Source organism: Bubalus bubalis, chromosome 1, assembly GCF_019923935.1.
Source record: "Bubalus bubalis isolate 160015118507 breed Murrah chromosome 1, NDDB_SH_1, whole genome shotgun sequence".
NCBI lineage: Eukaryota > Metazoa > Chordata > Mammalia > Artiodactyla > Bovidae > Bubalus > Bubalus bubalis.
In genome coordinates, this window is record NC_059157.1 from 200,238,892 (window position 1) to 200,257,351 (window position 18,460).

Sequence of the window (18,460 nt, forward strand, 5' to 3'; positions counted from 1 at the left end):
TTTGAACAGTCCTTAGGAAGACAGCAAATGCTAATTTAACTTCAGACATCACATATCTTAAAACACACAAATAAATCCATAGTAAGTGCACATCTAAACAGAAACCACCAACTTAAAATGGCTATGTTTGGTGGAATAGACAACTCCCAGAAAGTAATAGTTAATTACTACTAATAAAATTCATCTTGTAAACTCATCTGAAAAATTTGCTAAGTGATAGAAAAGAAACCTCTCAGATCAGGGGGCTTTGGAGGGACTGGTGTCTCCCAGATATTCCTTCTATCAAAGTGGCTCTTTCCTCTACAATCTCAGAAACGCCCACTGTCCAACGTCTTCCAAAGCAGATCCTCTATCAAACGGTCGATTTCATCAGGACAACGTTCTCACCTGTGTTCTTGTTTCTTAGCTGGTAACACAGATTCTCATCCTCTCTGACAGTCTCTCCAAGTTCCGTTTTCTCCTTTCTAAACTATGTTCTCAGGACGCGGCTTGAGGGAGGGAAAAGAGCCGCAGATTGACCAGAGGATCTGAGAACTAAGTCTGTGACTTTTCTCATCTTTCTCCCACCAAAAGGTTGGTATGAGAATTCCAGGAATTCATGTACATGAAGGTGCTCAGAAAGTCGGGAATCAGATATTCTTTTTTTGGGGGGCGGGGGGGGGGGGTGATGTGGACCACTTTTAAAGTCTTCACTGAACATGTTACAATATAGCTTCTGTTTCATGCTTTGGTTTTTTTGACCACAAGGCAAACAGGATCGTCTTAGCTCCCAGACCAGGGATTGAATCCGTACCCTATGCATCGGAAGGCCAAGTCTTAACCACTGGCCTGCTACGGAAGTCCCATGGTATCTGCATTTCTTGAATTAGAACACATACACTGTGAAAATATACTTTCAACAAAGCTCCTGGCGTGGCTACCTCTCTGAAGTATGATGGACAGGGGTGCACAGGGCCATCTCACCAAGGCAAGGCCAGCCGAGAGCCTCTGCAGGATGGTCCACGCCTTCCCCGGGGGCATCTCACCAAGGCGAGGTCAGCCAAGAGCCTCTGCAGGATGGTCCACATCTTCCCCGGGGGCATCTCACCAAGGTGAGGCCAGCCAAGAGCCTCTGCAGAATGGTCCATGCCTTCCCTAGGGGAGGCTATCCTGAGAGTAAAGCCTGGGGCCCGGGGAAGCCCCTTCCTGCAGATGATTAGAATCCGAGCACCTCCATGGGTTAGGTCCTCGGTCTGGTACAAGCCAGGAACTTCCAATCATTCCCTATATGAGCTACATTCCCCAGGGAAGGAGCTTTAAGAGACTCCATTCCCTCATCAGGGGCCCTGGGTCTCTGGTGAGCCACAAGGGACCTCTGCCTACAATGGGCAGTTGTTTAGAAACAAAGCCTGTCCAGGTCCAATGCAAGCCAAAGACTTGTCTCAAAATAGCTTTCGAGTATCTTCACTTGGGGGGAAAAGAAATGCACAGTGATTTCATACAGACTCCGGCAAAATACAAAATGTAAAGAGACAGAATTCTGCCGTCCTTTTCTGATCTGTGGTTTCATCCTTTCCTCCCATTTTAGTCATTTGTAAATAAGCACAGGAAAACCTTACATGTGGTGCTGGTTCCCGTGTAAGCGCCGCACTTCAGCTGCTCCAACAGCACCAACTCAACCGCTCTAACACCTGTTTTTCTAAATCCAAAGTACTCATTTACACGGACAATACATTTAATACACTAAAAACTCCCCCAAATGTAATTCATGGCGTCACTGCCAAAGGATAAAAGGTGAGCACACCGGCTGTGAGGCCTGGTGTGATAAGTTAGGGAATGGGCAGGGATGCTCGAGGAGGCATACCCAGTGAAGCACGTAAGATCCCTGAAGATTTATAGGAAGCAGTGGAATAAAATTATTCACACATATCAGACTCATTGCAGAGTTCTGTTAGATGGACAATACTACTGTGCAAATAAAAACTTTTTTCTATGAAAGATCTTCATTAAGATTCTGCTGTATCCAAGTACATTCATCATTGGCTAAATATCCAGGCTAAAAGGCCTAGTCTCAACTCCTCTTGAGAACTAACACATCAGCTGAGGGTGGCTCAACCAGTTCATCAGTAATTCAGGCCAAAATAAATTATATTTTCTAACCCAACTTGTCATCAGAGATAGTCTTTAGATATACATATAGGAAAGCAACCTGAGTATCCTACAAGTATACCAAAATAAGTATCACAATTAAGAATTAATCTTATTTTGGCTAAAGAAAACAGTTGATGAATAAGGAGAGCAGACTCACATTTGAAAAGCAAATAAAAGCATTAAAATCCTAGAAAACAAAAGCTATAGTAGGGAACTACTAAGCCAAATATTTGAACAGATTAAAAAGCAAAAAAGCAGAAAGAAACTCAACAATTAAATTCACACTGGTCTTAAATAAGTCCTTCTTTTGCTAGTATTGCAGATTAAGTGATAAGTACAATAACTGCCCAGAGGCCTTCCAAGGGTGGCTGCAGCAGAGAAGGTAACGATGGTCAATTAACTCTGAACACCATGAACTGAGCGTTCAATCAAGCCCAAAGGAGAGTAGTTTTTGTTTAATCACTCTTACAAATGTCATATATGTACATAAAGAGTTCCTCGTTCTTATTTGTAAGGAGTATTTTACAGAAGCCCTGACAGATCAAATTCAATACGTGTATATGTAGGAGATGGGTATGTATGAATGTATATGGGAGCCATTCTTTTCTGCTAGAGACATATGTCTTTCCTACTCACAATTACAGTGCCTTCCTTACTCTGCTCTTACAGACATCAGGACCAAACTGATTTTCATTGAATAAAATGGAGAAAATGGACTTTTGTGACGTTTCTAAAAAGCAATCATTTCAGAACATCACAATATGCAGCTTAAGACCCTCCACAAGTGGCTGTATATTATGTCTATTTCTCATTATGGAGTTTCTGTGGCAGTTTCATCTCTAGTGTTGAATGAACTTTATTTCTATACTTGGAAATGAATGGCTATTTTTTACTATGGATGAAATTAACATTAAGAGATAATTTCATTATGACATTATGTTACATAAGTACTTTAAATTAGTATTCCATATTCATTTTGTCATTTTAGCTGACCTTATTTTTAAGAACTGCACAAAACAGAAATTAAATGTGTAAGAAATACACTTCCTTGAAGATTTTAAGTCTAATCCACTCTCATGCTTATATCTAATAGTTTGTGCTGAAATTAACTTCTTGAATTTTTATAATAGTTATAAGGCCACCTTTTAAACTTGATTTAAAAAATAATCAAGGAAGGTGACTTTTCTAAAAAGTGCAAAAATGTGGAAAACAGAGAATGTGCCCATTTCTGGGAATATGGATGGAATTGCTTATCAGTCCATTTAAAGCTGCCTTTAAGGATTGTATTAAACTTAATTATGAAAGATTACAAACGAGATGATGTGTAATTGGTACCAGCTGCAGTTCGTATTGGAAAGCATAAATACAAATGGAATTATTTATTTTATTTATTTACTATTCAAATGGTGGTTCTAAAACTGGTAGGGATAAAATGGACTTCATCACATTTTCCTGTTGAGTTTAAAACACTTTTTTACTTAATAGTAGTACGGCTAAATATCCCATTTAAAGATCACTTTTCACCCCCAAAATGAAGCAACGCAAAGTGATTTTTCCCATCTAATTAGTAGCTTATTGTTTTTAAACCAGAGTTAGTGAGTTCAGACTAAATTCTCCTCAAGCAACTATGAGTTACTGCTCCTTAAAAAATCTCCCTAAGCATCTTTCTATTTTCTTATTGAGAATCTTCCTTAGCCTTTTTTTTAAACAAAAACCAAAAGCAGCAAAGGATGAGGAAGAAAACAAGCCTCACCTGGGGAGGGCGGCTGGGCGGTGTGCTTATCAGGGGAGCAGGACCCATCGCCGAGGCCGCATTCAGGCTCCTCTCCCTTTCATCCTGGTAAATTCGATCTCTCTCAGCTTCCGGTAACTGCAAGAAATTCTGCATAGCCCGAAGGTTTACCAGCAAAGACTGGGATGCAGTCTTGGGATCCTCTTCCTTTCGGAGGATTTCTGAAAGCAAGCCCTGCGGGGAATGAACGGCACAGGGTGAGCGGGTCCCTGCCCGTCCGTGGGGATGCCTGCCTTTTCGTCTCCACTCTGCTCGGAAAATGAACAGTCAGAAGCATCAATTCTACATAGGAATATATTAGTTACAATTGAAGTGGTGGAGAAGAGAGCCTCAATTGTGTTCTTAATTTTATTAAGCGTCTGCTTTACACATAACATAAACGGCAACTGCCTAATTGGTCTCCTTCCTCTGAGCAGCTTAACTTGCCATGAAATCTTTCACAGAGTGAGGATTGAGGCAAGTTAGGAATAAATGAAATGCTCATAATATAACAGCACTGAACTGTACAGTTCTCAAGCTGCCTACACAAAGGCAGCGGAATGCCAACAGCCCAACATGTAAAGATGCAAAGCCATTTCGAGAGAAGCAGGGTTTACAAAGAAAAGACTCGAAGATGAATCGTAACATACTAGGAAAGAGTATCACTAAGCCCTCATGTAAGAAGGACACGAGGTTTTCATAGGCGAGAATTTTACGTTATTCCTTGGTTTTCAAACGACTGGAGTCAGTGACAAGTGATTCTCTTTACCCTTAAGGAGACTATCCTGACAACTCCCACGCCTGCTATACACCACCCAGGAACAGGCTGAAGTTCTGAACTTCACAAACCACCCTTACATGAGATACATAACCCCTTCTCCACGTTGCAAAATACCATCGTAGTACGCCATGAAAAAGAATATTATCAAATTCTGTAATAATCCCATTTCTTGAGGAATATTTTTATTAGTGCTAGAAGAAATGCACAAACCATTATTAGTGAATGCCTTTCGGGTGCTCCTCCCAATTAACAGAGCATTGTCAACTACTTTAATTTTTGGAAGAATGTTTTTTTTAAGTGGGTGGTTTTCCACAATTCTCTTTAAGGGATTATATGAAATACAAGGATTAGAAACATTTCCTGCCCATTTGGTAAGGGCTGAGTAGCCCTCACCTCTTCAATCTCCTACATAAAATAATGCGGGGAATGCCAAGTCATGTTTGTTTCCTACATTTCAGTTTATCACAATATGGCTCAGGATAAAATGTTGTCAAGACCTCTTTGTAATTTGCAAATTTAACTTTCTGATAACCCTGAAAAAATGACGATGGGGTACATTTGGGGCAGGGAGGTAAAGTGTCAAAACAACCAAGCCCCGGGGTTAAACATTGGGGTTTTTTCATGGTTTTCCTAGAAGCACAAACCTGGTTTTGTTCCCAATTCCTCAGGGCTAATGTGGCCTATTGCCTCAAGATAACAGTTGGGAACATACAATGTAAAAGCGGTGTCCACTTTAAAAATGATCTGTAGAATGCTGTTAAAAAGAACCTCCAACAGGCTCAGAGGGCTCCAGGAGTTCACTCTGCTTTCTCACTTGGTCCACACAAGCGAAGCCAGCTTCACCCTAAGAAAGGAGCCTGAAGGATGAAGAGTGTGTGTCCTTTCATTCACGCTACTGACAGGTAATGCTGCAACTGTGTTTACACAAAAGCAAAACATCCAGTCAATTTAACTAAAATCTAGTCAAACAGGCCGTCAATCACCCAGCTATTTAATTTGCACAAGACCAACTAATTAGATTGACTGGGGTTTTGATACGTCATGTTGAAACCAAAAATGCAGGTCTCAGAAACAATCTTTAAAATTGGGTGTTAAAAAAAATTAAAAGAAAAAAAAAGCCCCTGCTCTCCAATCCTGCCCACCAAATGGGGATAAAAAATTTTAAAGATATTAAAAGATGTACTTGGCAAAGCAGTCTATCTTAACCATAGGGAAAGAGATATTAACATATAGTACATATAAATACAATGTTATAAATTCCTCAAGTAGAATAATCTAATAGCCTTTAATATTATCTCAGAACAATGCCTGCCACATGTTTGAAAAATATTTATTAAATGGATTATGTGTATTTGGAGCATAAAAGGAAAAAAATTACCAACAGGTGACAGAAACTTAAGAACAAGTTATGCTCCCCATGGGAAAATTCTAATAGTAATTATTAATTTACTCAAAGTAAGCCTTTAGTGAAAAGTTACGTGGCACTCTGTAAGATGTTTATATGCAGTAACTGTTCAGTAATTTAAAAAACTTTTGTAGCAACATGGGGACCTAGAAATTATACTAAGTGAAGTCAGACAAAGCTAACATCGCATAATACTGCTTACATGTGGGATCTAAAGTATGACACAAACAAACTCACTTACAAAGCAGAAACAGACTCACAGACATAGAAAAAAACTTATGGTTACCAAAGAGGAAGGAGGAAGGGGTAGGTCAGGAGACGGACTCACACACACACACTGCCATATCTAAATAACATCTATATAAATAAACAATATATACAGACATATAAACAAGGACCCAGTGCAAAGCATAGGGAGTGATACTCAATAATTGATAATAATGGAAAAGAATCTGAAAAAGGGTATACACGTATATGTATGTGCATATATACACACATATATAAAAACTGAACCACTGTGCCGCACATCTGAACTAACGCAGCACCATAAATCAACTATAGTTCAAAAAATAATTTTAGCTCAAAAGAGATCCTATAAACATTTAGGACGCTATTATATTTGGGAAATTTGAAATTAGATATTCAGAGATCTCAACAAAATATCCTTTCTTTCCACTAGAGAACCACAGTGAGAAAACCAACACATGAAAAAATCCATAACGATATCAAGGCTTGTTAACATGAGACTGAGTCCTTCCTGTATAGCTTAAAGTAGCAGCAGGTCACTTGGGAGAGAATTTAGAAATTTCTCTAACCACATTTTGAGGTTGGCATGATGTCTCACTTGAGCATACAAAGTGTTTTCGGGGCAAAGCATTTTATTTTCACTTAATTATTCTAACAAGAGCAAGTACGGGTTTTTAGCTGGGATGTGTTAGAGGGTCTAGACTGAGATCGCAAATCCTGGGAGATTCCAAGAGCTCTAAAGCAGCCAGTGTAGACAGTCTCAGGTGTTTTACAAAACCTTCAGGGGTTTTTTTTTTTTCTTTTTTTTTTGGCCCAGGCTTTCAATGAGGGGAGTGCCCCCTGGTGGAAATGCTTGAAAATATTATTAGAAAATGTTTGATTAGAATGTGTTAATTACTTTCCAAAAAATGACGTCACTTGAGAACATTCTGGACGCGAAACGAATGCCATGAGAATTACGATTTGGGAATGTACGCTTTGGTCCTGTTCAGGCTGCTGTGACTTGAGCAGCTGCATTTATGAATTCAAGATGTATGTGGTCTTGTTTCCTGTTTCTCATGGTTGAAAATCTAGCTCAGATTGTCACATTAGGTCAAGGTCATTGGTAGTAATCCCCCATGGTGGAGAGTAAGAAAGCTCTCTGATCAAAACTCTTCCTCATGCTAAAAATACAACATCTCACAGTCATCGTGTACCATGCTTTCTATCGCTGACTAACATACATCAATATTGTGCCCTACAGGTGCTCAATAAATCTGTTGAACAAAATTAAAATCATCAGTCATTAGTGTTTCCAAAAAGAACTTGGATTTTGTATGTTATATAGTGAGTTACCAGCAACTCGTGGATATCAATCTCAGGGGAAATGACAAGTTGCTTTTCATTGTACTCTGTGTCGTCAAATCGTTCAGCATGTGCTCTGTACGTGAAAACGTGAAATTATTCTGCGTCGTCATTCCACAACAGTTGTGAGAATTCCAATGTTTTCAATTAAAGAGTGAACTTGCTGATGAATTCCTAAACCTTTTTTATATTCCAGAAAGAGTTTACAAGTAAAATTCATTAGTAATTGGAAAAGAAAGAAAAACCTTCAATAAATACTATCAGTACTTCCAAAAGCTAATTATGAATTCTTGAAAACAGCAGATAAGCGAAAGAGACTGCCAATCTGAACAAAGGCCTGTCTGGCCTCCTGTTCGTCTCCTCTGTGAACATAATCACTGATTCAAATAGATTTTTATCAGCTTCATGGAACTTCAAAGCCCTCAGAAGAAAAATATGATCTGATGAAATCGCCTCCTAAAAATAAAACATGTAGCAAATTCTTCAGGGCTACCTGCCTCTGCTGTTGGGTGAATTTTTAATCACGTGTCCAGGTGAAAGACTACTTTCAAGCTCCACCTACTGCCCTGGACTCAGGCCAAGCGAGTTATAAGCAGACACGTTTATCTCTGCCGTTTGGGAGGCCAAACCAGAGCTCTCACGTTGGGGTAATAGCACCTTTTTGCCTTTTATTCAATAGTGATATGGAGAGTGGACTTTTCTTAAATTACACTGCGAAGAATTATAGGAACACAGTAGCAATTTCTGTTATACTTAAGCAGGCAAATTTCTCTCTACCACATAATTTACAGGACTCAAATTCAATAAAACATTGCATGATGGTCCATTACTGTTATCAGTTTTGAATAATCCATCTTCATTCTTTATTTTACTGGAAAACAAAGTGTGCTGAAGACAAGCGGAGGGGGGTTAGGAAAAAAGCCGCTGGACGGGATCAGAGTTAACTCTGGGTTAAATTTTTTAAAAAAGGGGGAGGCGCTAAAGAATATATTTCCTTCTATAATGACCTTTAAATAGCAGTAATACAGAGAAGTGAACTGAAACGTATAAGTCTAGAAGCTTCAGCAATTAATTTTAGCCATGGGTTTCCATTAAAAAGACATCAAGTAGGCATAACTGAATGAATGGCAGATGCTAAGAGCTGGTATCTTCAGTAGCAATTAAAGAACATATGCCCCTCGATTCAGAAGGTAGAGAAGTCCTCAAAACAAGAAATTATACCAATTTCATCACAAACTTTCAGAAAAAGTAGACTTTTTAAAACCTTTTAGTTTTTAGACCTTTTAAAAAAAGTGATACATGAACATCTTAAGAGAGGGATAGATTTTAAATCAGGAGACCCAATTAATATGATGAGAAAATTCTCCAAAGAAGAGTTAAAACAAGAGATCCAGGATTTTAGAGTTGTACAGAGCTATCAATGGCTAAAACAGTCTCAGCTCACAGTACCATTATCTATCATGTGAATGTTTTCATGTACTGTTTATAGGGGGCCAGTGTCTTTATCTGATCACATCATAGAACTTTGCATTTGTATGTACATATTTTACATTCATTTTTTTTTAAACCTGGAGCTTGCACATTGTAATAAGCGCACACAAGCGTGTGCGTGGTTTAACTCTGCAGAGCTCCTGCTCTATACATATGCATTAGCATGTGTATTTTCGTCCTCCACACGCACACCATGCACTCTCACGCTGCACCTGCTTTTATTGAAATGCATACACTTTGAAATAAACACACTACACGCACGCATACGAATGTATAATCATTAAAATAAATGCAGCTGCGTGTGTGCGCGTGCGTGAGTGTGGCGTTTCAGTATGACCACTGAAAAGACATGCGTGCGTGCATGCTCTAAAGCGAATTCCCCAAAAGTGGATCCTTAAATACACATTAAAAAATTACTCTCATTGAAATCAGACAGCTACAAACATGGCCAACATCCACTTTGACGGAGGAGTCCCAATTAGCAATATAAAGGTTTAAAACCAAACCCCTCTGTCACTGGGGGCTCCAGACAATTTTCCAGTAATGACTGTTTCTCAACTGGCTATTATTAATAAAGAGATGGATATCAAGCTGTACCCAGACTTCATTCCCCTCTCTCCCTCAAAAACATTAAGTCACTGTTTTCGATGTTAACCACAGAAATAACTATCTTTTGGGAGAGACTGATAGGGTATAAAAAAGGGAGAACTCTGACTTTTTCCCAGTAACAAATCCTACTGATATCTATGGAATCTGTCCACGTGAAAACCCAAGAAGAACAAATGGTCACTCTCCAGGGTGATGCCTGCCTGGGACATGTGAGCCCCAAAGATGAAAAAAATGCCCCAATGGAAGTGACCTAACCCTTCTCTCCTTTAGCTGGACACTCTTTACCAAATAAAACACACTTTCCTCGGTCCTTTAAGAAATAACAATTTGCTCAACTTCCAAAATTCACTCACAGTGAATCTGTGAGTCATCTGTGGCCATGTCAATGCTATATTTGTGGTCATTCAATTCAGTTCAACAAGCATCTTACTGAACTTTTATGCAGAGACCTGCCTGGTTTTTGCCCAGGACTGAGAACTTCTGGTAGTCAACCACTATTTACAAAAGTGATGCTGCTGCCAGAAACGGGAGTATCAAGCAGGTTGACTTGATTCTTTCATCTGTTCACTTCATTTTTCTAAAATAATGACCCTCCAACTGAATAGGGCTGTCAGATTAAAGGGACCAGCTAATAATGAATATGCTTTTAAGTTAAAGATATAAAACTAGGCAAGCACCTACAGTTTTGCAACCTGAGAAAAAACTTTTGAACTATCCCCTTAAACACAGACAAATGATATACAAAAAAAAGTTAAAGAACCCCAAAACAAACACGGAGTTAAAGGTTTTGTAAGGCCTCCTAACTTTCAATCCAGCGAAGGCAAGCCGAAAATAAGTCACAGCTGGGATTCTCCTAGGTATGGAAACTCTGCCAGCAAGGAATTAATACTAGATATTTTTGTACCAGGATTTTATTCTTATAATCATGTAATAAAATAACTTAAATATGAAAGGAAAGTATGAGTCAGGCTTAAAAAGAAAAAAACGGACAAAAGAAATACCAGTGGCAAAACAAGAAAGTTAAAAGACATCACGTCCTCACTGATAATCAGAGTTACACGTTCTCCTGGGTTATTTTTGTGTGTGTGTGTCTGTGGGTGCCTGGGCCAGAAATAAACACCATATATATTGTACTAATTGCCAAAAAAAGAAAAAAAAAATCCTCTCATTCACTCTTTGTTTAGGGCTTTTCAAAAGTGTTTATCTTAGGCCTTCCCCTGGGTCACCCTCTCCAGGTCCTGCAAAGCATCCTCCCTGCTGATAGTATCTTCACAGGAATTTGCCCAGGAGGACAAAGGCGTGAAAGCAAGGGGTGTATGCAAAACTCAGTGAGAAGTCTCAAACAAGGCTTCCAAGGGCAAGCCTACCCGCTCCAGTGCCTGCTTTATAAAGTTTTACTGAAATACCATACCCACATCCATGCAACTACTTCTATGGCTGCTATGCCCTCAAAAACCTCAGATGTTTACTGTATGCACATTACAGAAGAAGTCTGGCTGATCCCTGCTCTAGGAAAGGAAGCTAGTCGGCTAGAAGCCTGGAGTCCTACCAGTGGCCTTGACCAAGTGCTGAAACCTTTCTCCCTCGGCTACGAACACTCTGTGTTTCCGTTAGGTAAAAGCATAGGTAATGTCAACTTGAAATATTTCTGACATTTGTTCTTTCAAGGCCCCTGATTCAGGATCCATCTGTACGTAGCCTTCTCTTGGTAGGAGAGGTTTCTGCTAAGGAGAGAAGCGCTTAAATGTAGGCACCCCCAGGAACAGATCATATTGAGGGCAGGAGAAAATGTTAACACTACACAGCAGAATAAAGGTGAGCACAGCCAGGATGAAAGAAGGAAGAGCAAGACAGAGAAGAACCACGTTCAAATGAACAACACTGACCTGAGTTCTGTTAAAAGCCACACGTGCAAAGACTGCCTGCGAGATGCCTGCCCGCTTCAGCTCATCACGCACCCACTGGTAGATTTCGGAAGACACCTCTGTGTTGGTGGAGACCTGCTGCTCCAAAGGTTTATTCATGGACCTACTGACGGGGGGAGGGTGGTTCAAGTACTGTTGGTTTAAGGACTGCTGGGCTAGAAGTCTGTTCACGGCATACTGCTGGTTCAGCAGCTGGGCCATCACCAGCTGCTGGTTGACCAGCTGAGGGCTGATGGGCGTCGACACCAGCCCGGGGTGCAGGTTGGGCAGCGGCGTCCGCACGGAGGGCTGGCTGCCGTGGGACAGCTGGGCCGGCGAGGGGGGCTGCTCCGCCGTGCTCCCCGGGGCGGGCTGCTGGCCGAAGCTGACGTGGTTGGCACCCTGCTGGGACAGCTCCGACAGACTATCCATTTCCACTGCAGCGGGCGAGAGGGAAAACCACGTTAGCCAACGATACTCCGCACTGCTGAGGCGCGCTGAGCCTTCCCTAAGCACGGAGAGGCACGGGGCGCTGAAGGTCCAACGAAACCAGAACATCTCAGGACAGAACCCAACCGGCTGTGAGTGTACCTTTCTTTTCTGCGCCCGGCAACCAACTCTGAAAGGGGGAAAACACTTTCTAATGTTGTGATGTGGTTTAGATTTAAGGCCCGAAATCAATTATCTTCACATTCTACGTGACTAGTTTTGGGGTCAAATTATTATTCACTATTACTTCTGATCCCACGAAGGCTTATAAAAGCAACATTTATTTTGAAACGGCTTCTAGGGAAATTCCCTGCGGGTCTGGTGCTTTCACTGCCAAGGGCCTGGGTTCAATCCCTGGTCAGGGAACTAAGATCCCACAAGCCAGGTGGTACAGATGCCCACCAAAAAAAAAAAAATTCTAGAAAAACCCTAGTTGCTTAGTGGTGACTAGAAAGAGTGAAGCTAAGAAAACATCATATGCAATTGTAGAGAAAAAGAAATATCCATATATATATATATATATATATATATATGGTGACCCCATGGACTGTAGCCCGCCTGGCTCCTCTGTCTACGGCATTTACCAAGCAAGAATACTGGAGTGATTTGCCATTTCCTACCGCAGGGGATCTTTCTGACCCAGGGATCAAACCTCAGTCAGTCTCTTCTGTCTCCTGCATTGGCAGGTGGATTCTTTAGCACTGTGCTACCCGGGAAGCCCTATATATATGTATATTTACAATGAAAAAATACTTGGAGATACATATATTAGACTCCCTGGTGGCTCAGCTGGTAAAGAATCCACCTGCAATGTGGGAGACCTGGGTTCTACCCCTAGGTTAGGAAAATCCCCTGGAGGAGGGAAAAGTTACCCACTCCAGTATTCTGGCCTGGAGAATTCCATGGACTGTATAGTCCATGGGGTTGCAAAGAGTCAGACACGACTGAGCGACTTTGACTTCACACATACATAAACTGTTACCACTTCAAGAAAAAGGTTTGAAAGAAAAATGATCTAAATATTATTTATGTTCAATTTTAAACCAGTTGTGAGTTTAAAAAAGTAATCCGTATAATCAATAAAAGGGGTCATAATGATAAGTAATGATAACTGAGTTCAGACTGAACCCTGGGCTGAGTATTTTACACGTCCCGTTTCACTGAATTATCGCGCTCAAGTTAGGGGCAAGGAGGGCCGCCATCACCGCCTAGAATGAAGCAACCGATTTATCATTCGGCAAGCCAGCACGCCCACAGTCGCAAAAATCCAAACGCTTCCTGAAGAAGCTGCGGCCATCACCAGACGCTGATGACAATCCTTCCAGGGAGAGGTGGGCAGTCATCCCCGCACCAGGTGATGTTGTCGCCGTTTCGCAATTAATCATCACCCACCCGGGATGCACGATTCCCCCTTGGCTAGACACCTCATGTGGACTGGCTGAGAGTGAGCAGTAAGGCAGTCAAATGCTTTGCGGCTGCAAGAAGAGACAGCTTTGATGCTCTTGAACTGAGAGCTGACGGTGGTAGGTAAGCGAGTCCTAAATAGCACACCATGGGGATCTCCTGGGGGCCCAGTGGTTAAGACTCCATACCTTCAAGGCTGTGGGTCTAGGTTCGATCCCCAAGCTGTGCGGTGCAGCCAATAAATAAATAAATAAACAGTACACCATGCCTCCCATGTGTGGACTCTGGGTTGATTTTCATCATCATTTCTCTTTTTACTAAATATTCTGGCTTTATATTTAGAGGAACTGATCATATCGCTATAATCACTGATGTATGCAAAATATAACTAAAAATGGGGGAAGAAACTTCCATTTCAAGCAGTGCTATCAGCCCAAGTGGGCCTTTCACAGGGAATAGTAATTCAAGCAATTATTCCAAAAAATGATGTATTGTCTTCATTACAGCTCTAAGCTATAAAAGGCAAAGAATCTGTTTTGGTAGATGGATGATTTTGCTTCAAATATTAAAAGCTAAAACAGGCTCAAAATTCAGGTTCTCCTGCCTCTTAAAATCTTAAGGAGAAGTTATTATTGCTGTTTTATTAAATCAATGTAATGGAAGTAAACAGAGATAGACTGAAACCATGACATAATGCCATGCATATTAAACATCCCATTCCTATATTATTTTAAAACATTTATTTGGAAGGGGCAAGTATGTGAAAGAAAACGTTAATAGAAATTAAAACATTAACCTTAATCACAGGATTTGCTTCCACAAACACTAACAGACTCAACACGGGGAAAAACGTCATAATCTAAATTCTCAGGTACAACAAACAACTTTTATCTGTCACTTCACGCTGTAGATAATTTTAATGTGTTCCCTGAGTAACAAATATTGACCTAAAGTTACACGTTAAGATAGGAGGCGTGGCGTGTAGAATCGAGGAATGATGCAATGGTTCTTGGGTGATGGATGGTCCAGAGAGCAGCAGCCCCACCCAAAGCCCCCATCTAGGGGACTGGAGACAGCGGCTCCAATCATCACCCGATCTCCACTGCGGAGACTATAAATACAATTTAACGTCTCTAAACACTGGGTGTAAAATCTGGCACTCTCCCTTCTTCTCCAACAAAACCAAGAAAAACAAAAAAAACCAAAAAAACCCACAAAAGCATGACTTGTCTCTAAGAACCCACAGCCACTGTTCAGGATTCCAGGCCTGGTTAGGCCTTCACTGAGACGTTAAAAACGTGACACCTCAGGCCCCACCCCCCACCTCCATCTCCCGCATGTCTGACAACCAAGTCAGTCGGGCTGATTTAAACACAAACATTTATTGAATTTAATTATCTCATTATACTCAGACCCACTCCCCACCCTCCAAGAAACAGTCTAAATCGATCTCTAATTGGGCAATCACAAGGCCTGGCTGCACACGTGACTTGGAGAAACCCCCAAGCGACATGCGGCAGTACGGAGCCACCTCTGCGACGGCGTTCTGCTTACCCATCATATCTTTTGTCTTCTTGAAATGTTTGTACCACCTTCCAAATTCTTGACATTTTGCCGCTGAGACATTTGCATAGTAAGTGCTGTTCACAATGGAGGAGATCATGCTCTGCACGGAGAGGGGGGAGAGCAGTTGTAACACACAGAGGTACAAGACAGAACACGGTCACGGTTTCAGCTGTGCAAACTCGTTTTTGTTGTTTTTAATCCACGGAGGACCGATTCGGTTTTGCTTCACACTTTAGCCTAAAGCCGCGACTTCTTCAAAGTCATTAAGTAGATCATCAAACGCTTATTTCAGTAGAAAGCTGCAGCCCACTGAGACTGCTATAAAGCGATCACACCCACAGACTCTGCTCCAGTAGGTATAGGAAATGTCATCTATTCCTGGGCGGACAACTGTCCACGCATCCCAATAAATCCCGATACTTGGAGATGACTTTCTGATCACAGTTCATAAATAAATGCCACTTTGTGGTGTGGTGCCTAAATCTCCATCCTTGCAAGTCCCAGGACGGCCCAGGGACCAGCATCATCTGGAAACTTACTAGAAATGCAGAAGGTTGGGCCCTAAGCTAGGCCAGGGCAATCAGCATCTACATTTTAATCAGACCCCCAGGAGGGCTGCGTGCACATTAAAGTTTGAGAAACACCCCTTACACTGTTTATTCATAGTATTTGGGTTTCAATCGCAGGTAAATTAACACTGTTCCAAGGCTGACTGACCACATTTAAGAAGAAACAAACTATTCACAAAGATCTTCTATCGGAAGAAAAAAAGCATGCTGCCATCCTATTGCTAGCTTCATATAAAGTTTGGGTTTTGAATTTCAAACTGAGTGTACCATTTTTAAGTCTATGCATTTCATGGTGGGTTGTTTCTTGAGGATACCACAAACAAAGAAAACAACCTGTCACTTATCCTCATCCTGCGTCTAACGAAAAGTTGTGAGACAGAATCAGCAGTTTAACACAGAAAAATGAAGAAAGACGATGATTTTGACGTATTACTGGGTATGTTTTTTCTTTTTCTTTTTTAAACTCATTTCAACATGGAAAAGTATTTTCCTCCCTGCCGGTTTTGGTCCTGGTCATTTCAGTGACTTGGTCCACAACGCTCATATTTTCTAGTGGTGGCTAACTTTATTTCCCCATTGAGTTGTGGGAATAACTCGACTCTGCAGTACCCAGCTGTTCTCCTATATGGAGAAACAAGAGAACTTACCTTTCAGACTTCAGTTGGTCCATGACAAACAATTTACAGAAGGCAATTGTTTGGGAGGTGAGACACAACCAGAGAAGCCAGTTTGAGAACAAAAGTATCTTTTACATCAGTATCTTCTTTAAGCTACTTCTAACGTAGAGCCCTTTTGGCTATCACTGATTCTCCTGACACCTCTCATCAGTGTTAATTTCGTAACACGCACACATTCTCGTAACACGTAAATCTAGGGGATCCTTGAAGAACTTCCAGGGAAGGATAAGCTGGAGTTACATTATCGATGTAAAACACGGCTATCCTAAGAGCCACAATGACATTTTTTTGACACTTTCTACTTGATAGTCATTTTCACATTTTATTTCTCTAAAAAGACATTCTTAATGTGCTCGTGATACTCTGCCATTAATTCAGGCTAAGAGTGTCCCTCAGTCCAGGGTACAAAGAGATACCTAGCAAGGTTGCCAAAACCAGAGCCAGAAATCTACCTGATCCAGTTAACAATCCATCAGCTTCAATCACACTTACTCTATTGTTAATGATGGATCAATAAAGTCAACGATAATAAAATGAAGGAGATGGCTGATGGATCACAGTGATTCTGCAAACAGGCGAGAGCCCATGTTCTTCTACTTTGGTCCAATTTTTAAAAAACTATTACTCTTCAATTTAGACCTGCTGGGAGATTCTTAAATGTTAAGGTAATAGTACATGCAAATTTTGCATGTAGCTTATTCTTAATTTTTAGAAAGGTACGAAATACTGAAATTTTGCTGAGGTTTTTGACAAACAAGCCCAGGCTACTTGACTTTGCGGACAGTTCTGTGTATGAGCCTTGCTCCGGGCTGCACACCTACTATCTGACTGGCTGGTACCAGACACGAGAAGGTGTTAACACACAGCCTTTGCCACAATAAGTTTACCATCAATTAGGAAGAGACATGTACACAGATCATTTCAATTTAATGTGATTCAATAGACCCACAGAGGAAAATATATGGGGGGTGGGTGGGTGGAGAAAAATATATAATGTGTGGGAAAAAAGAAAAAAAAATCTGAAATATTCTCATAAAAGTGGAGCCCATATGTAACGGTGCTCTGTAGTTCATTATTATCCCTATGTGGAAAATAATATCCATATGTGCGTGATCATCAAAGCTTCCCCCTGCCCTCGTTTAACCCTAAATTGGTATGCACTGTCCTTAAGTGACTTTCTGGATGCTTTCTACTCCGTCAAGTGATGCGTGCTCAGGGAAACTCTGATTAATGTAAATATTAGCCTGAGCGAGACATAAATCAAAAGGCTAATCCACAGGTTATGAAGCAGGCCAGAGCAACTTTCTAGGTTCTCTTTATGTGCTTTTAGGGGGCTGGGAAGTAGCCCGTAATTCAGGTAACTTGGGGTCACCTCTATTTTCATTGGAACAATATGCAGTGATCTGTACAACTAGATTGCTCAGTCAGCCACTACATGAGACTTTCATTTTTCTTTGTGGTAAAGTCTCTATTGAAGGCTTAGGCATGGCATCTGACTAGGTCTATGAGCTCCAAGTTAGGGAAGAGAGACCTCAGAAAATTGTGAGGCACATGGTTATTTGAAAGATCACATTTTGCTGTGTATTTCAAATTTGGACATAAATACCTATTGCTTTGATAATACAAAGAACAGAGTCAAGATGATAATATTTTCCTACAGGGTGAGGCGGGAAAGGGGGCGGGCAGACAAAGACCCAAGTTTCTAAGGAGAGAGGCTTGTGCTGCTTCTGTCATCCACGAGGAGATCCTGATTCAAAACGATTACTAACTAAACGATTACTAACTAAAAAGATAACTCACTGACTTGTGCGTCCACACGGGTCTGGGGCTCCGTATTTCTCTCCATCCCAAACGCCTGGCACGAATTATATACACACTACGTGTTCAGCTGGTAAGGAATCCGCCTGCAATGCAGGAGATCTGGGTTCCATCCCTGGGTTGGGAAGATCTCCTGGAGAAGGGAAAGGCTGCCCACTCCAGTATTCTGGCCTGGAGAATCCCATGCGCTGTACATCCGTGGGGTCACAAAGAGTCAGACACGACTGAGCGACGTGCACGTTTCACATGTGCATTT

General features: G+C 41.1%; 1 protein-coding gene across 4 annotated transcripts in view; it reads right to left on the minus strand.

Moving 5' to 3' along the window:
- SATB1 (SATB homeobox 1) overlaps window positions 1–18,460 on the minus strand; it is a 100,908-nt gene that overhangs the window by 38,304 nt on the left and 44,144 nt on the right. For all 4 annotated transcript variants that reach the window (XM_045161877.1, XM_045161876.1, XM_045161878.1 and 1 more), the window contains exons 6-8: window positions 15,129–15,240; window positions 11,664–12,118; window positions 3,884–4,096 (exon numbers count right to left, since the gene is read on the minus strand). In XM_045161877.1, the coding sequence (XP_045017812.1) occupies window positions 3,884–4,096; window positions 11,664–12,118; window positions 15,129–15,240 (780 nt within the window). The remainder of the gene's footprint in view (window positions 1–3,883; window positions 4,097–11,663; window positions 12,119–15,128; window positions 15,241–18,460) is intronic.